At 39.4% G+C, this 20,752-nt stretch overlaps 1 protein-coding gene across 3 annotated transcripts in view; it reads right to left on the bottom strand.

Annotated features, from left to right (window-relative positions):
• Window positions 1–20,752, bottom strand: part of MARCHF6 (membrane associated ring-CH-type finger 6) — an 82,826-nt gene that overhangs the window by 49,053 nt on the left and 13,021 nt on the right. For 2 of the 3 annotated variants that reach the window (XM_078066559.1, XM_036104653.2), the window contains exons 2-4: window positions 8,996–9,092; window positions 8,117–8,190; window positions 4,495–4,638 (exon numbers count right to left, since the gene is read on the bottom strand). In XM_078066559.1, coding sequence (XP_077922685.1) covers window positions 4,495–4,638; window positions 8,117–8,190; window positions 8,996–9,092 — 315 coding nt within the window. Of the gene's footprint in view, window positions 1–4,494; window positions 4,639–8,116; window positions 8,191–8,995; window positions 9,093–16,912; window positions 17,208–20,752 lie in introns of those variants that run through there. The other variant, XM_078066560.1, reaches the window with a different exon arrangement.

The raw sequence follows: 20,752 nt of genomic DNA, 5'->3' as shown, positions 1-20,752 counted from the left end.
TACTTAGTCTTTGCAAGGCTGTCCTAAAATACTACATTAAAAAAACCCTGGGGCACCTCTTAGTCAGAAAGGCAAGAACAGAAACAGGGCCCAAGAGGAAACAGCTGAGATTTTCTTTCTAACCAAACTACATGTATGCTAGTTTAAGCATTCCCTATAGCCTCGTATCAGAAATTTTCAGTGACTTCAATGGCTATTTTCAAAAACCAAATCAAAATGAAAAGGTAGGAAAAAATTTCTGTAATAGAAATTTCTTACATATGTGTATAAAATATTCAAAACAAGTATGCTTGTAACAAAGTAAAACAACAAACCAAATGTCTGCAAATAAGAAAATGGATTCACAAATTAAAGGCCTCCTTCCTACAGAGTGCTCTGATGCATCTAAAAAATAAGGTAGCTCAAAAAAAAAAAAAAGTACAGTAGCTCAACACATTCTCACATGGAAAAATACCAGGGTACACTGCTAACTTAAAGAAAAAAGTTAGACTATGTATTCTGTGACAGAACTTAAATTTTAATTATGAGCATGTATATGAGCATATGTAAACAAGTCAGAACAGAGATCCAGCTTGTTAACTGCATTACTTAAATCTTTTAAGTCCCTACTTAACTTTTGATTATTTGATCTGATTTTGGAGAGGTGTGTTAGTCTTCCACTTGACTGTGAACGCTTTACATATTTTGAAGTCCTGTACTCTGGTGCATAAAAGTTCTTAAGTTTCGGGGCACCTGGGTGGCTCAGTCGTTAAGCGTCTGCCTTCGGCTCAGGTCATGATCCCAGGATCCTGGGATCGAGCCCCGCATCGGGCTCCCTGCTCTGCGGGAAGCCTGCTTCTCCCTCTCCCACTCCCCCCTGCTGGTGTTCCCTCTCTTGCTGTGTCTCTGTCAAATAAATAAAATCTTTAAAAAAAAAAAAAAATTAAGTTTTGCTTTCTTATGACTATGCCCTTCACTAATATGAAATATAATGCTTTGCTCCATTTAAAGCTTTTCATCTTGAATGACATCTGGCTGATACACACTGTTCCTATGTTCTGTCAGCATTTGCTAACATCCCTCTAGCATTAACCTGGGCTGCTCTGTACTTATTTCTCATAGTAAACCACGTTCCTCTGTACACAACTGTGTAAACTCTTATGATCACAGAAGTTGCAACCTTACCCTTTCCTCTCTTACTTCCCTCCCCCTGCCCTCCGTCCCTGTCCTTCCTTTTGTTGGACTTTCCAAATATTTGCTGTTTCATACTCTGATTTCTCAGGACAAAAACTCATAATCCCACTTCTATTCTTCTGGCACTTATCTTTAAGTTTTATTACTTTTTATTAAGATAAAATTTACATGAATCTTAAGTATACGTCTGGGTGAATTTTTATGTATGTACATATCCAGGAAACTGCCACCTAGGATCAAGACATTCAGCATTTCCAGCTCCCTGGAAGGCTCCTCAATCCCCTCCCTAGTCAGTATCTCCAGCAAAAAGATAACCACCATTCTGATCTCTATCACCATAGATCAATTTGGCCTACTTTAAAATTTCACATAAATGCAATCATACAATCCATACTCTTTTGTGCCTCGCTCCCTTCTCTCAAAGTAAAACTCATCCATGTTATTCCATGTCCCAATAATGAGCTCTTTTCTCACTAAGTACGACTCCACTGTATAGAAAAACCACAATGTATCTACTCTACTACTGTTGATAGGTATTTCATTGGTTCCAGTTTTAACTACTATTAGCAAAGCTGCTGTGGTCATTCTTGAACATCATTTAGTGGACACAAGGCTCTGGTTTCCATCAGCTATATTCCTAGAAATGGAACTGTTGAATCATAAAGTATTTATAATACTTAGCATTCATAGATACCTGCCAAACGGTTTTCCAAAGTGGTTATACCATATATACTCCTACCATCAATGTAAGCATGTTCCAAATGCTCCACATCCTAAGAAACATTCGGTATTATCTTGTTTTTTTAATTTTACCCATCCTGCTGAGTATGTAGCAATATCTTCTTGTGCATTTCCCTGATGACTAATGATGCTGAGCAGTTTTTTGTGTGTTACTGGCTATTTAGATCTTTCCAGAAACACCTATTCAAATCTTTTGTCTACTTTTTATTTGGGTTGTCTGCTTTTTTCTTACTGATTTTTAGGAGTTCCCTACATACTCTAGATACAAGTCCTTTGTTTGACGTGTATATTACAAAAATCTTCTCTCACTCCGTGGGGGCCTTTCTCTCTTAAAGGTATCAAAGCATGAATAAAAGTTCTTAATTTCAATTAAGTCCAATTTATTCAGTATTTTCTTTCTTTTACGGTTATTCTCCTATATTTTCTCTTTTTTTCTTAAGATTTTATTTATTTGCGCACCTGGGTGGCTCAGTCGGTTAAGTGTCTGCCTTTGGCTCAGGTCATGACCCCAGGGTCCTGGAATCCAGTCCTGTATTGGGCTCCCTGCTCAGAGGGGAGCCTGCTTCTCCCTCTTCTCCCAGCTCATGCTCCCTTCTCACTATCTTTGTCTCTCTCAAACAAATAAAATCTTAAAAAAAAAAATTTTTTTTTATTTATTTATTCAGAGAGAGAGACCGTGTGCACACGAATGAGGGGAGGGGCAGAAGGAGAGGGAGAGAAAGCATTTCAAGCAGACACTGTGCTGAATGCAGAGCCTGATGCAGGGCTCAATCCCACGACCCTGAGATCATGACCTGAGCCAAAATCAAGAGACAGACGCTTAAGTGACTGAGCCATCCAGGTGCCCCATTCTCCTATATTTTTAGAAATCTTTTGGTTTTAACATTCACATTCAAGCTTATGATCCATCTCAAATTAATTTTTGTGTCAGGTGTGAAATAATGACGTTTCATTTTTCTTCATTTGGCCATCCAGTTGATGCTATACCATTTATTGAAAGAATCATCCTTCCTCCACTAAACAGCAGTGGCACCTTTGTTGTGAATCAGGTGATGGTGCAGATGTCGGTCTAGTTCTGGACTCTAGTTGGTTACTCCCATAATTTTTAATGCAGAGTCACACAGTATTTTCCTATCTCTGTCTAGAGCGTCTACAGTCTCCTCACAAATAAAATAAACAACTTAGGAAGCTCTCATTTCTACCCTCTCCTCTTAGCTTCTCCCATGTTAAAATCATCTAGAATTTTAGTTCCAGGCTACCACCTAAAAATTGCTAGTCATTGTAGATTAAAACAACTGCTAGTTAGCTGTGGAAAGCACCTGTCTCTTTTTCTTTGTAGCTCATGCCTTTCTGATTCCTCACTCATTTTGGTAAAGTATATTCTCAAACACTTTTTTCATAAATAGTTGGAGGTGGTTTCATGCCCTTACATCTACTGACATGTCTTTATTTTGTCCCTCCATCTGAGAATAATTTATGGGTAGATTTCAGGTTCAGAAATGTTGTCAAAGTCTAAAGTTTCTGCTGTCCTGTAGCATTCAGGGCTGCTAATTTTATGTCTGACACCTGTATGATTTTTACTTTGTAGGATAATGTGCAAGTGGAACATCTACCATTTTATTCAGCCCTGGAAAACTTGAGAATGTGTCTAGGTTTGTGAGGCTCTGTCCTTCATCATGGTCAGCTCTCTTTCAATCAAAAAGATGCCTGACATTTCCTCATGTCCGTGATCTTTCACCTTGTGAAAGTACTTTCTAGACAGGTACTGAAACAAATGGATGCAGCTTTCATCTCCTGGTTTTTTTCTCCTCATACTTGCAACTTCTTGTCTCTTTGAGTTACATCCAAGAGAACCCTCGCTCAATCTCCTAGTTCACTACCTCACTTTTCAATAATACCTATTTTGCTATTCAATGTATCCCCAAAGATTTTCATCTTCATAAATGATCAATTTTATTTATTTTATTGTAAAGAAACACAAGGATATTAATTATACTTATTTAAAAATCTCATTTGCATTTAACTCCAAAGAATCACAGCTACATACTCTGGCACCATATACTATCTACCCTTTTGCATGTCTCTAAAAACAAAAACCCAAAAGGGATCAACTAAGGGCTAGTATACCAACCTCCCAGAAAACCTCCTCTATCTTGAAAGATAAGCCTCCCAATTATTCAGGACTATTACAGATATATGAGCTGTCTTTTAAAAGGGAGGGGAAAAAAAAATCTCAAAATAATCTAACTTTTGCAATCCCTTGGAAGTTCTAATATATTTCAAAGAATAAAAATCAAGATCCTTCTAATTTGATTTTGCTTCTTCAATTCTTTCATGAACTTTCATTATTAGCCTCTGTATGCTGTTTTTCATTCCCACATTCATTCAAGAAAATGATCTGTTAAAAACAGTTCTTAATTTAGGTGGACAATGTTTCCTGAGTGAGGCTTTCCTAATACATGAAATTGTAACATCAAATAAACATCATTCAAACAAAAATATGATGCAATATTACCAAATTGAATACTTATACAACTTTATAAGTTGTATAACTCCAATCACAGAGAAATGAATACTCACATGCTGTAAGAGGAACAACTCCCAACCATGCAAAGGCCACAAGTGTATAATGAAACCAGTATCGTATTGCAGTGCCAATACTTGTAACCAGTCCGGCAAATATGTCTTGGATGGGAAGCCGTGAAGGCATATCTGGAGAATAAACTAGTAGAGAAAAAAAAAAGTACATATAATTTCATAAAGATTCAAAAATAGCTTAATTCAAAAATATAAAATAGGCATGTAGAGCTAGCTTAACTTTCAATCTTTGTATTTCACTTAAATATCTTTTCCTATTAAAAAAGTGAATCAAACAGTTAAATAATACATTTACCCAGAAGTCCTTTGAGAGCAAATCACATGTGAAATGTAGAAACCAAAAAAAAAAGGCCTCTGTGCAGGAATAAAGATTCAAGAGAAGTTCACATCCCTCAGTCATTGCCATGAACTTCATGCAAAGCTAACTTATACATGTTTTAGCATTTAAACAATGCAAGGGGCGCCTGGGTGGCTCAGTTGTTGGGCGTCTGTCTTCGGCTCGGGTCATGATCCCAGGGTCCTGGGATCGAGCCCCGTGTCTGGCTCCCTGCTCCGCGGGAGGCCTGCTTCTCCCTCTTCCACTCCCCCTGCTTGTGTTCCCTCTCTCTCTGTGTCTCTCTCTGTCAAATAAATAAATAAATAAATAAAATATTTAAACAATGCAATTATCTGGCTTCCCAAATTATAAAAGATCAGATAAAGCGAACAGGAGCAAAAGGTGAAGCTGCTGACATGTTAGCAAGAAAGAACCCTCCTAAGTAAAAACCACAATAAGATATCACCTTATACCTGTCAAATGGCTAGTATCAAAAAGATAAGAAATAATGTGTTGGCAAGGATGTAGAGAAAAAGGAACCCCTGTGCACTGTTAGGTGTGAGAATGTAAACTGTGGAAAGGAGTATGGAGGTTCCTCAAAAAATTAAAAATATATAGTATACAATCCAGTAATTCCACTTCTGGGTGTTTACCCAAGGAAAACAAAAACACTAACTCGAAAAGATATATGCACCCCTATGTTTACTGCAGCATTACTTACAATAGCCAAGATATGGAAGCAATCCAAGCATCCATTGGTAGATGAATGGATAAAGAAAGAATAGTGTGTATGTATACTTATACACACACAATGGAATGTTGCTCAGCCATGAAAAATAATAAGACCCTGCTATTTATGACAACATGGATGGATCTAGAGGGTACTGTGCTAAGGAAATTAAGTCAGTAAGTTGAAGACAACATATGATTTTTCCTTACATATGGAATCTAAGAAACAAAATAGATGAACAAATAAACAAAAAAGCAGTAACAGGCATATAAATAGAGAACAAACTGGCAGTTGCAAAAGGGAAGGCGGGGGTGGGCAAAATGGGTACAGGGGAGTAAGTCATAGGGATGAAAGGTAGAGCAGAGGGAATATATACAATAGCATTGTATGGTGAAAGATGGTAACTACACTTGTGGTGAGCACAACATAACATACAGTTGTGGAATCACCATGTTGTACACCTGAAACTAACATAACATTGTGTTTCAACTATACTTCAATTTAAAAAAAAAAAAAAGATGACCCAGTCCTCCTCCCAAATACAAGCCTTAGACACAGCACTCAAAAACTACTATCTGTAGCAAAGTCATTTCATGTAGAAGCAAACAGCCTACGGACATTTGTTGGCCAATCACACCTCCCCGCCCAATTTTAAAACGATAATTAATATTCCAACCAGTAAAATCAGGTCTTTCCATCTCTCTGTAAGATGTGGTTCAACACACTCAGAGGAAGGTTTTGCCACGTTTGAGAAAGATTTCCTTTTTAAATGGTTCCAATGAAAACCACTGCTCTCCCACAGGTATCGCAGAAAGAACACATGGGAGGAGCAAACACCTTCCTCCAGTGAGGCCAAAATAAGGACTTATGATGTGTAAAGTTTTAAAATCAATGATATAAAATTAATGAATGACCTATTATAAAACTATTCACAGCTACAAACATTAAGGAATAAGCTATTAACAAATAGCAATTTTTTGCAATATACCCACAAAGACCACTTACTTTAAGAGGATACTTGATATACAAGTCATTAAACCAGTAAATAAAGTTTTTGATAAGATAAAGAGAATGGCCTATGTCAAATGCTAACTAAAATGTACCAACACACATGGGCACCTGGGTGGCTCAGTTGGTTAAGGAACTGCCTTTGGCTCAGGTCATGATCCTGGAGTCCCAGGACCGAGTCCCGCATCGGGCTCCCTGTCAACAGGGAGTCTGCTTCTCCCTCTGACCCTCCCCCCTCTCATGCTCTCTCTCATTCTCTCTCTCAAAGAAATAAAATCTTTAAAAAAAAAAAAAGAGTACCAACACAAGCTTTTATCGGTCTCAAAATAAAAAGCTCACACGAGTATTTCCTATGAAACTTCATGAAAATATTCAATTACTTAGAATTAGTTTGCTATAAACCTTAAGTTGTAGATACTATTAAAAAAAAAAAACCCATGAAAACATAAAAAACCTTTGGAAGGAGGGCAATGTACTACAATCCCAGAATGAAAAGTATACTTCAAATTCTTGATAAGCTGCCAGTATAGTCCTCTACTTATTTAAGATGAATAACATTAAGTATCAATCAGTAGGCACAGGAATTATAAAATATAACTGGAATTTTAAAGACCTGCAAAATATGTGCCATAGGCTTAACAAAAATATTAAACTTAGAAAGTCTCATTTTTAAGAAGTGAATTAGGGGGGGCCCTGCCCGGCTCAGTCAGTAGAACATGCGACTCCTAAACCTTCTCTTTATTATTATTATTCCAATCTACACAATTTTAACTCAAAAGATATCCCGTTTGAACAGTGAGGACATATTTGATAAAATCAAGACATCGTTATTAATTTTTCTGGGTGAATGGTATCATAGTTACTGTTTTTAAAAAGAATCCTTATTGTTTAGAGATACATACTAAAATATGTACAGATGAAATTATAAATGATGGGATTTGCTTTAAAAAAGGATAGAGAGGTGGGGAACAAGAACATAGGTAAGGAATACCATGTAAAGGCCATGAGCTAAAAATGAGTCAAACTAAGAAATATGAACATGGGGGTTTCATTACACCTTTTTTATTTACATTTGAACTTGTCCATAATAAAAAATTTAAAAAGAGGGGCACCTGGGTGGCTCAGCCCGTTAAGCATCCAACTCTTAATTTAGGCTTAGGTCATGATCTCAGGGTCCTGAGATCAAACCCTGCATGGGGCTTGTGCTGAGCATGGAACCTGCTTAAGATTCTCTCTCTCCCTCTCCCTCTGCCCCTCCCCGCCCCACTAGTGGCATGCACACTCTCTCTCAAAAATAAATAAACAAATAAAATTAAAATTAAAAAAGAAAGAAGAAATATTCTATAAATCAATCACTCTCACATAAACATGCATCTGTGTGTTAAAAGCTGACACGTAGTTTTAAAAAATAATTTCCAAAATGTTACAGCAATACTTTGTTATTATCAATGACAGACAAAGTTAAAAAATAGCTGCTTTAAAACTGCTTAAAAACCTTTATGCATGCAGTTATAACCCAAAAATGCAATGCAAACTTCTAAAGAACTTACTTGGTGTGAAAGCAAATCTGTGCTTGCATAATTCACAGTATTCTTTTCGACTGTGTTTCAGCCACTGAACTAAGCTGCAATCACAAACGCATTCGTAAGTGCAGTATTTACAACAAAGAAATTTTAAGGCTTCACTGAAAACCAATGTTCTGTTTTATTAAAATTTAACATATCATGGAGCTTTTATAATTGTGACAGTTTCATATTTACAATATTCTGACTTTTTATAATTTAAAGCCTTCTGAAAGTACACAACTATAACAGATAAAAACAATATGTATTTCTACTATTAAAAAAGTTCAATTAACTAATTGTAATCTCCTCCAGGCTAACCTCAACTATGAAAGAATCTCCAAGCATCACATCAGTTCTAACACTGGTCTGGTAATACCGCCACCCTGGGTAGCTCGGTCCCAACCCTGGTTGTCACTAAGTGGTCGGCTGTGTACCCAGAACAAGTTACTTTAACATTTCTATGCTTGTTTCCTCATCTGCATAATAATAAAAATATTCCACCTCATGGTTCTAAGGATTAAATGAGTTAAGATGTGTAAAAGCAATGAGCACCACCTGGCACAAAGCATCACATAAATGTAAGCTATTATCATGCCAAGCAGAATCAGAGAACCTTAACACTTCCAATGAACAAAATAAGCTCTCCATAGTAGAAATGAACAAACAGGTATCACATGCACCCGGAAAACAGTAATACCAAAATGACAAGGAATGGTAATAAGGAATATGGGTAATTGCCAAATTTTCACAACAAAATTAAAAAAAAAAATAACTACTTCAGAGAAAAGTTCATTGAAACAATCCCCATTATACAAATGACAAAACTGAAGCTCAGACATAAAATTTTCTAAAAGGATGACTCACCATTCTTGATGGATAAACTTAATACTGCCCGTACATACACAAGGATGATAAAGAGGTTTCTCAGGTGTTCCTTCTGACCGACACACTCTACATATGTCTGTGAATGAAAAAGATAAATTGAGTTATCTTTGATTATAACTTAAAAAAAAAAACCAGAACCCCCAAACAAAAATAATGTGTTAAAGCAAGAATCCATCAGCAGCAGAGAACTGTTATTATGATAATAATAAAGTATATTCCAAAACCAAAAAATCTCCTAATATATAAAAAGGCCAGTTGTTCCTTTCAATGAGAACTGTACTCATTAAACTGCATGCTTCCATAACTAATGCTAAATAGAAATACACAAAAACAGGTCACCACTGATATCCTCAGAGTTTACAGTTTAAAGTCCTAAGTCCAGTCCTAACAGTTTAAACTCCACAAAAACACATCCAAGGACTTAACAGCAGTGGGCAGCATAGGAGACACCCCTTTAGCTTCACCTCACTCCACCAGAGACATAGAGATACACACAAATAGGGTGAGGGGGCACCCCAAAACCACAAAGGTGCCAGGCCAGAGAGAGGTGAGACAGAAGTCACCCTAAGCAGAAGCTACCAGAGCCCAGCACTACCTGGTCGGAGGCCAGAGGCAAGAGCTCACCCTTTACTCCTCCCCACATGGTTCTGAGCACATCTGTCCACCTTCTTGCCTGGGGTGGCCCATGATATGTTGAGGAAGAACCTCAAATGCCAAGAACCATCCCATTCACAGGCTCCATAACGCTCCCTCTGAAGGACAACCTATGAAACCTGGTCGCAACTTTTATTTAGACCTTCTTCTCTGTGATCTGCAAGGCGAAGTGCCCACCCCAAGTGGACAATCTGAAGGGCGACAAGCAGTGTGTACTAGAGATAGGGACTTAAGTAAAACTTTTGATCTACTCTCTCCACAGAGTTCCTCATTCATGGGGAATAACTGCAATCCAAGCCCATCATTAATGGATTTAACCAGTCCCCAGCACCCGCTGAGACTAGGGTGCACACACACTGAGCAATGGGGAACTTGGCCCCCAACGTTAAAAAAGCACTGTGTTGCTCAATCTAGTATGGCTGAGCACCACTTACCAAAGTTGAGGGATAATGAGTACTCAGGTTGGCTAACTGGTTAGCGCACTAATCCCCGTAGTTATCGATAAGCTAGGCAAATCACTGCCGACATAGAAAGGCCATACACCACCACCCACAGAAGAGCTTTTGCTGTGCCAGTTCCACCTACACGAGAGCCAGAAGGGGTTGTCCAGGTTGAGTCAAATCAAGCACATGCTCCAGGGCTGTGTCTTTCAGTTAGCTTTAGAACCACACCACCCCCCCGCCCCACTACCACCACCTGAAGGACTTTGGTTTCCTGGAAGCGACCTGAGGGTCATGAGAACAATGCTGGCTGTCGAAATCATTTATGGTCAGAACTACATGGGATCCAAGCCTCTTCAAACCTCCCACTTTCACCTTCATCCTTGATTAATGAAAGCATCTTTGGCAAAAGCTTTCTCTCTGGTCCGTCTTGCACCAGTCTAAGACTTTGGGCTCTGGCAAAGCAGTATGAACATCCCAACAATCCTGCCTAACCAGCCTCTGCAAAGTTCTGACACAAACAAAATAGAACTACACTAGAATTCTATGATTCCCAGGGCAGTATCCTGGCAGCTCGAGTCTGCTTTGAGCACTCTAATTTTCTCCAAATGTACACTTCAGCCTAGGGAAACTGGGCTAAGAGCCTGGAGCTCACCCAAGGGGGGTGGGGAAGACCTGGAAGGACCATCCCCCCGTGGTGGACCTGCTGCTGCCCACATGGGCGATCCAACATCAAGCTAGCATTTTAACTGCACTGAATTCAATACCTGCACTGGAGCTGAGATTACCACAGTGGCCAGTAACTGGACTTGCCCTGCAATGGATCCTCCTCAAAGGATTCAAAATGGACTCACTGAAATATAGGCTCTCAAAAGAGTCTAGTGTTATTTTTCATCACTGCTCTCCCAGGTCTCAAGTAGGTAATCTGCACATCTGCTGCCTTGCTTGGTTGTTGAAGTCGATCATCAAGCTCCCTTTATGGTACCGAACCTGGATTCCTGGTCACCATGGCTGTCACTGTACGCACTATGACTTCTACCTAAAACAGCTGACAGGTCCATGGGACATGCAACTGATGAGGTTATCTAGAATCACTAGAGCTGCTGGTGCCTGTGGGCATCAATTAGTCCCACAATTACCACAGTTATCCAGGTAGGAGCGGCACAAGCACTTAAAGCCATTTGGAACATGACCACACCAGCCTCAAGTGCTAGGATGCCTGTGGATTAACTTTAAAGACAGGCATGTGCTACAGAGGGATTAACCAGGTAGGATGGTTTGGGTGCAAATGTGGGTGAGCCGGTGCAGACAAAGGGTGAAGCAGTCCCACACTGTCCTGTCTCCGCAGCCAGCTCTCAGGCAGCTGCAGAAGTAGGGCACAGCAGCGAAAGTGTGGCAAGGAGTATCCTGCATCGGGACACAGTGTAGAGGAAAGCAGCAGAGACACTGCCGCGCTCACACAAGTGAGAGTCGCTATGTTGCCCTCCAGAAACAAGGTGACTGACTGGGCAAGGGCTGCCCTTGCTGGCACACTGCTGCCAACAAGATGCAGGGACAGTGGGGGATATCCACATGAGTGTGAACGGTTGATGCCAGTGGGCTCATCCTGTGATGGGACCCATCCCCACATGGGTGGCCCAGCCCCAGGTGGCACAAGGGAGCTATGGGGAGGACCATGCAGAAGGCACAGTGTGGGGGCGGGGGGAGCATGTGCACGAGACACTTATCTTCAGAAAACCACGTTCAACGACAAACCAACACTAAAAACTAAGCAAGCACAACAAATCTAAACCAACTCCAGGGCTCTGCTTAACAGAGTACAGAGTACTGGACTCATCCACCTCTGTAAGGTTGAAACCATTTTCACTGTAACACTAAGACTTTGCCTTTTACCCTCATTGTCTTGCCAGGATACAGTGGAGTTTTCCAGAGGCTACATAACACAACTGACTGAATGCAGCCAAGATGAAAAAAATCCACCAGCCTCCCATTAAATCAGACATTTAAGAGATTTGCAAATATAAAACAAATCCACTCTTCTCACCAATATTTTGGGTTTGAAGTATATAGTTATTTCTTTGAAAAAAATTATATTAACATATAACAGGTGTGTTAAGTGAATTAATACTTCCAAATTTTGTTTCATTTTCTAAGGGCAAACGAAAGCTCTTATGAGTCTTTATGTTTTTTAAGAGTAGGCCAAAAAAGTTAAGAACTACTATTTTTTTTTTTGCTCGTGAAACTTTTGAAAAAAATCAGAGAATAACTATGGTTCTCTCAAAATACACAAATAGACAAAATTTTCATTATTTTGTAAGGAGTTTCATAAGCCTCCATTGATTCTACAAAAGAAAGGGAAGGGAATATTAGACTTCTCAAATGCCTTGTTTTAGAACCATGGAAATTTTTTTACATAATCCAAAACAAAATTATAGCAAAATGGAAAATAAGCAACCCCTAAATCAAAAATAAATTACACAAATGAAACATATATATGTGTGTATATATGATAAATAGATTTCAAGTTTAACCACAGAAAAGATTTACTTTAGAGACTTTAAAACAGTAATATGATCATATATCCCTAGTAGGCTATATCCTAAGACAGAAAGAACTGCATTAAATCCTAAACAGAATTCAGTAATCATGGTGTGAAGAGCAATAATATTGATAATTTTAAAACTTGGGAGGATAAAGCCAGTAAAGTAGTATGATGGGTGGTATTGTGGTTGTGTGTACGTGTTTTTTAAGTTATCTCTCAGGGCGCCTGGGTGGCTCAGTTGGTTAAGCGACTGCCTTCGGCTCAGGTCATGATCCTGGAGTCCCTGGATCGAGTCCCGCATCGGGCTCCCTGCTCAGCAAGGAGCCTGCTTCTCCCTCTGACCCTCCCCCCTCTCATGTGCTCTCTCTCTCTCATTCTCTCTGTCTCAAATAAATAAATAAAAAATCTTTAAAAAAAAAAAAAAAGTTATCTCTCAGAATACATAAGAATTTACAGATGAAAACATTTTATATCTGGGATGTGCTTTAAAATGAGATGGGAAAGGGTTGAGATGAAAGAATTATCAGCCAGGGCGCCTGGGTGGCTCAGTCGTTAAGCGTCTGCCTTCGGCTCAGGTCATGGTTCCAGGGTCCTGGGATCGAGCCCCGCATCGGGCTCCCTGCTCGGCGGGAAGCCTGCTTCTCCCTCTCCCACTCCCCCTGCTTGTGTTCCCTATCTCGCTGTGTTTCTATCTGTCAAATAAGTAAATAAAATCTTTAAAAAGAAAAAAAAAAAAGAAGAAAGAAAGAATTATCAGCCATATGCTTTATCTGCTGAATCTAGATGCTGGTTATTGGAGGTTATTGCATTAGTCTATTTCATTTTTAAAATTTTACATAATAGGGGCACCTAGCTGGCTCAGCTGGTGGAGCATGCAACTCTTGAGTCTCAGGGTTGTGAGTTCAAGCCTCACACTGGGTGTAGAAATTACTAAAAATAAAATCTTTTTTTATTTTATTTATTTATTCGACAGAGAGAGACAGCAAGAGAGGAAACAAGCAGGGGGAGTGGGAGAGGGAGAAGCAGGCTCCCCGCCAAGCAGGGAGCCCGATGCAGGGCTCGATCCCAGGACCCTGGGATCATGACCTGAGCCGGAGGCAGACGCTTAACGACTGAGCCTCCCAGGCGCCCCAAAAAATAAAATCTTTAAAATGGGGAAACATCCCATGCTCATGGATTGTAAGAACAAATATCGTTAAAATGTCTATGCTACCCAAAGCAATCTACACATTCAATGCAATCCCTATCAAAATATCATCAACGTTTGCTGGAACAAACAGTACTAAAATTTGTATGGAACCACAAAAGACCCGGAATAGCCAAAGCAATCCTGAAAAAGAAAACAAAAGCTGGAGGCATCACATTCCAGACTTCAGGCTGTATTACAAAGCTGCACCTCAAGAGAGTATGGTATTAGCACATAGATCAATGGAAGAGAATAGAAAACCCAGAAATGGACCCTCAACTCTGGTCCACTAATCTTCGACAAAGCAGGAAATACCCAACGGAAAAAAGTCTCTTCAAGAAATGGTGTTGGATGGGGCGCCTGGGTGGCTCAGTCGGTTAAGCGGCTGCCTTCGGCTCAGGTCATGATCCCAGGGTCCTGGGATCGAGCCCCACGTCAGGCTCCCTGCTCGGTGGAGAGCCTGCTTCTTCCTCTCCCTCTCCCTGCTGTTCTGCCTACTTGTGCTCTCTCTCTCTCTGTCAAATAAATAAAATCTTTAAAAAAAAAAAAAAAAGAAATGGTGTTGGAAAAACTGGATGGCCACATGCAGAAGAATGAAACTGGACCACTTTTTTTTTACACCATAGACAAAAATAAACTCAAAATGGATTAAAGACCTAAATGTGAGACAGGAATCCATCGAAATCCTAGAGGAGAACAAGAACACAGGCAGCAACCTCTTTGACCTCAGCCACAGCAACTTCTTACTGGACACGTAAAAGCAAAAATGAACTATGGGGACTTCATCAAGATAAAAAGCTTTTGCACAGCGAAGGAAACAGTCAACAAAACTAAAAGACAACCTACCAAATGGGAGAAGATATTTGCAAATGCCTTATTAGATAAAGGGCTAGTATCCAAAACCTATAAAGAATTTATCAAACTCAACACCCAAAAAACAAAAAAATCTAGTCAAGAAATGGGCAGAAGACACGAGCAGACATTTCTCCAAAGAAGACATACAAATGACCAACAGACACGTGAAAAAACACTCAACATCACTCAGCATCAGGGAAATACAAATCAAAACCACAATGAGATATCACATCACACCAGTCAGAACGGCAAAAATTAACAACTCAGGAAACAACAGATGTTGGCAAGGATGTGGAGAAAGGGGAACCCTCATACACTATTGGTGGGAATGCAAACTGGTGCAGCCATTCTGGAAAACAGTATGAAGGTCCCTCAAAAAGTTAAAAATAGAGGTACCCTATGACCCAGCAATTGCACTACTAGGTATTTATCCAAAGGATACAAACACAGTGATTTGAAGGGGCACCTGCACCCCAATGTTTATAGCAGCAATGTCCACAAAAACCAAAATATGGGAAGAGCCCAGATGTCCATCGACAGATGAATAGATAAAGAAGATATGGTATATATACACAATGGAAAATTACTCAGTCATCAAAAGAATGAAATCTTGCCATTTGCAACGACATGGATGGAACTAGAGGGTATTATGCTAAGCAAAATAAGTCAGAGAAAGACAAATACCGTATGATTTCAGTCATGTGGAATGTAAGAAACAAAACAGTTGAACATAGAGGAAGGGAAGGAAAAATAAAATGAAATCAGAGAGGGAGACAGACCATAAGAGACTCTTAACTCTACGGAACAAACAGGGTTGCTGGAGGGGCAGTGGGTGGGGGGATGAGGTAAATAAGTGATGGGAATTAAGGAGAGCGCGCGAGGTAAAGAGCACTGGGTGTGATATGCAACTGATGAATCACTAAATTCTACCCCTGAAAATCAAACAATCAAACCAAATCTTTAGGGGCGCCTGGGTGACTGAGTAGATTAAGTGTCCAACTCTTGATTTCAGCTCAGGTCAAGATCTCAGGGTCATGAGATCCAGCCCTGCATCCGGCTCCACACTAAGCATGGAACCTGTTTAAGATTGTCTCTCTCCCTCCTCCTCTCCCTCTACCCCCCTTCCCGGCTCGCACGTGCGTGCTCTCTTTCTCTAAACTAAATAAACAAGATCTTAAAAAAAATAAAATTTTACATAAAACTTTAAAAAAATAAACAATGGTTAAACATGCAATTTACAAATATCACAGTTGAACTTTTATTGTACTGACACTACCAAGTCCAATTTTATCAATGAAGTTCTTCAGCAAGAAGGCTTAGCATGTGACTTATTTCATATGTGCATGCACGTACACACACACAAATTTGAAAACTCATGTTAGATTTTTATTTCACTGATCCTGTTTTTAAAAATGTGGTAAAACTTTCATTGGCTATATCTTCATTAGGGGAAGAAAGCAGAGTAAGATTTAAATAATACGTCTCAACATTCCTAAAAGCCTCTTTATGTACAACCAACAACCCAATTCCAATTTAAAACCATTTAATCTAAATGACTTTAAAATGGAATTTGGTCCAAAAATATCATTAATCTCTTTTGCAGTGCTGGCCCTGTTTTTCCCCACATCATGAAGATGTGACTGAGTTTTGTTCAAAAGCACCTCATGTATAAATATTACCCTAAATGGAAAGGTGAAGATTGTTGGTATAAATAAACTAGAATGGTGATAAGCCCTAGCTATAAAATACTTGTAAGGTAAACATTTGGCTGTTTAGCAGGCCCCAATCGCTGCTTACCATGGCATAGTCATACTTATTAGGAAACTGGAAGCGGAGAAAAGCTGCCAAAGTGAAAGACTGCACCTGCTTTCACTTTATATCCTCAACTGAATTTCCTTAGCTAGTCTGTGTGTGGACTAGGAAGGAATGGAAGCTTCTTCCCTGCCAATCCATGTTGCAGTAGAAAAATCTGAAACAAGGCATACGTATACAGAGCTAAACATTTTTTCTGCAAGGATACATAAACTATTAACAGTTGCTAACTTTGTGGATCAGTTTTGGGGGAAAATACACATATTTTATATATGTATGATGTCTACAGTATGTATTTGTGTAGTATTTTGCTAATACCTTACTATTAAAATTAATAGTTTCCTTATAAACTTACATTCAAAGACATGTACAAGAACATTCATAGCAGCACTATTTCATAAAAGTACCTCCAAAATAGGGGCGCCTGGGTGGCTCAGTCGGCTGAGTGTCCCGACTCTTGATCTCAGCTCAGGTCTTGATCTCAGGGTTGTGGGTTCAGGCCCTGCGTTGGACTCCACCTCCAAAATGGAAACTACTAAACTGTCTATCAACAGCAGAATGGATGAATTTTGGTATATTCACATAACTGAGTATGATATGGCAATAAGAATAAACCAACCAACTAAAACTACAACCACGATTTGGATTTATTGCATAGTGATGTTTAGTGATAACTCCCACACCCATACACAAAAAGAACTCAGACACAAAGAATACCTACTCCACATGTAAAAAGTTTACAAACAGGAAAAACTAACATTTATTAGAAGTCACCATAGTAGTTACCTCTAGAGGAAAGAGGCAGTCAAGACTACAAGAGGACTGAAGGGAATGGCCCAGATGAAATCGACACACTTCTCCCTATACCTCCTGCCAAGTACACCTAAAAGCCTAGGACATTTTTTTTTTTTTTAAGATTTTATTTATTTATTTGACAGAGAGAGACACAGAGAGAGAGGGAACAAAGCAGGGGGAGGCGGAGAGGGAGAAGCAGGCTTCCTGCCAAGCAGGGAGCCCGATGCGGGGCTCGATCCCAGGACTCTGGGATCATGACCTGAGCCGAAGGCAGACGCTCAAGACTGAGCCACCCAGGCGCCCCTGCCCAGGACATTAAACATAAATAAACAGAAGATGACTCTAAAAAGTGAAGAAAAGGCAGAGCAGCAAGGGAACTGGTGACCCAAGGAATCACATCCAGTGAGTTCTCTGGGTTTGTGTTTTGCTTCATGTATCCAGGAGACTGGTGGTGGAGGTGGAGAAGCTGACAATCTGAAAACATCAATGGGAAAAGACAAACTTACCCCAAAAAAGCCAAAGACCAGGAAAGAGGCAACCTAGCAAGAGGGAAATTTTTAGGCAATAAATGCCTCTGTACCCCAGCCAAACACCACAGGAGAAAAAATGCAGCCCTGGGCGCCTGGGTGGCTCAGTCGTTAAGCATCTGCCTTCGGCTCAGGTCATGATCCCAGGACCCTGGGATTGAGCCCTGCATCGGGCTCCCTGCATCGGGCTCCCTGCTCCGCGGGAAGACTGCTTCTCCCTCTCCCACTCCCCCTGCTTGTGTTCCCTCTCTCACTGTGTCTCTGTCAAATAAATAAATAAAATCTTTAAAAAAAAAAAAAAATGCGGCCCCAACACCACCTCTAGCAGCCAAGGCCAAGAGGGAAGCAGACCTAGATTAGCTAACTCTATTTTAGTTACCGAGGCCCAACTAAATTATCACGCAAGTTAACGAGGAAATGAGCATTAAAACATAACCGCCAATTACAAGAGTATTCCCTTTGACTTGCTCATTCTTTCAACTTGGTTGTATGATCTTTTCTTGAATGTTTTATTTTTTTCACAATTTAATGTCAATATTCTATACATATTTTCTATCTACTCCTCCAACTTTGTTATATTCTTCCATTTGTATAGTAGGCTGCTCCCTCTGGCAAAACACATTACACCACTGAAATATAAAAATAAAATAACTAGATAGTACAGCAGCTAATGACTAGCGAAGCCAACATTTCCGCATTTTACCAAGTTCTCTTTCTTTGTGAATTTTCTAAGTCCTTTGTCCAGCTTACTAACTGGGGTCTTAACAGTAAGAAAGCAGTCCAAAAAAAAAAAAAAAAAATTCAGCAGAAGATTTGAACAGATACTTCACCAAAGAAGGTATACAAATGAAAAAATGCTGAGGTCATTAGCAAAGTGCAAGTTAAAATCACAATAGGATGGTGATGGTTGCACAACAGTGTGACTATATTTAATGCCAGTGAATTGTACACTTAAAAATGGTTAGAATGGTAAATTTTGTTATGTATATTTTACCACAAAAGAATTTTAAATCACAGTACAATACCACTACATACTGATTAAAATGACAAAAAGAAAAAAAACTCTTACCATATGATGCAGCAATCATATTCCTAGATATTTAACTTAGTAAAATGAAAACTTATGCTTGTACAAAAACCCAGATGAATTTGGATAATGGCTTCATTCATAATTTCCTCAAAATGGAAACCAATCAAAGCATTCCACAACTGGAGGATAAACTGTGGTACATTCAATATTCTTTTCTACAACATAATACCATTAAGCAATAAAAAGGAATGAAATACTGATACATACAACATGAATAAATCTCAAATGCATTATATGTTAAACAAAAGAAGCCAGACTGAAAAAGCTACATACTAGATGATTCCATTTATAACATCTGGAAAAGGTAAAACTACAAAGACAGAAATACATCAGTGGCTGCCAGGGTCTGTCTGGGAGTGGGATTGATCATAAAAGGGAACAGGGATATTTGAGAGGAGGGCTGAATTAGTCCATCCCTCGAATGTGCTGGCTACATGACTGTATGCATTTGTCAAAAATTCATGGGCACTACCATCGATAGATGAATAAAGGATATATATATATATGTGATGCATATACATATATAAATATATGTGCGTGTGTATACACATATACACAATGAAATATTACTCAGCCATAAAAAAGAATAAAATCTTGCCATTTGTAACCACATGGATGGAGCTAGAGAGTATAATGCTAAACAAAATAAGTCAAAGACAAATACTGTATGATTTCACTTGTATGTGGAATTTAAGAAACAAAACAAATGAATGGAGGAAAAAAAAGAGAGACAAACTAAAAAAACAGACTCTTAACTACAGAATAAACATGGTTACCAGAGGAGAGGTGGGTGGGGTAATGGGTGAAATAGGTGAAGGGGATTAAGAGTACACTTATCCTGATGAGCACTGAGTAATATATGGAACCGCTGAATCATTATATTGTGTATCTGAAACTAATGTAATACTGAACTGGAATTAAAATAAAAAATTAAACTATCCCAGACCAAAACAAAACAAAAAGCTCATGAACATTAAATAAGGTAAGTTTTACTGTGTTTATCTTATACTTTAATTTTAAAAAAGACTTCCTACAGTACTGTCTAAATAGACATATGAGAAGAACAAAGGAGAAAGGATAATGACATGAAAAGAAATTATTGTTCCTTCACTAATGAAGTTGTATACTGAAATGTATCCCAACAAGCCCATTAATTTCATCCAGCCAGATAAGAATTAATGCTGTCAGGGACTGTGGAGGAAATCATCAGCATTGGACATCAAGTATTTCTGGCATTCCATTTTCTGGATAAATAGTAGGACTGTACTTCCCTGCCACCTCTGAAATTAGACACGGACATGTGACTTGCTTCAGTCAATGAAATATAAGCTACAGTGATGTATATCACTCCTGGGGAGAAAATCTGGGGGAGCTAATGAACACAATACATCACACTGCATTTTCCTGCCTCAATGATTGTGGAAGCACACCCTAGGAGCCTCCATCAATCTAGGTCTCCAAGTGACTACAGTTAGCAGGAGCATCTCCCCCCACCCTGTAGTAGACATAATATTCAGTGAGAAAGGAACCTTTTGTTGCTTTAAGCTGCTGAGGTTTGAAGGTAGTTTGTGACAAAGACAAATTAGCCTATCCTGTTTCATAAAGGGTCTCAGCAGCTTGGGGCAGGGAGGGACTTAAAACAAGCACAACTACCACCAATACAGAAAGTCAATGAAAGAATAAACCTATCTTGGGGCGCCTGGGTGGCTCAGTCGTTAAGCGTCTGCCCTCGGCTCAGGTCATGATCCCAGGGTCCTGGGATCGAGCCCCGCATCGGGCTCCCTGCTCCGCGGGGCGCCTGCTTCTCCCTCTCCCACTCTCCCTGCTTATGTTTC

This window comes from Halichoerus grypus, chromosome 2 (assembly GCF_964656455.1).
Source record: "Halichoerus grypus chromosome 2, mHalGry1.hap1.1, whole genome shotgun sequence".
Taxonomy (NCBI): Eukaryota; Metazoa; Chordata; class Mammalia; order Carnivora; family Phocidae; genus Halichoerus; species Halichoerus grypus.
This window is presented reverse-complemented; position numbering and strand designations above follow the sequence as displayed.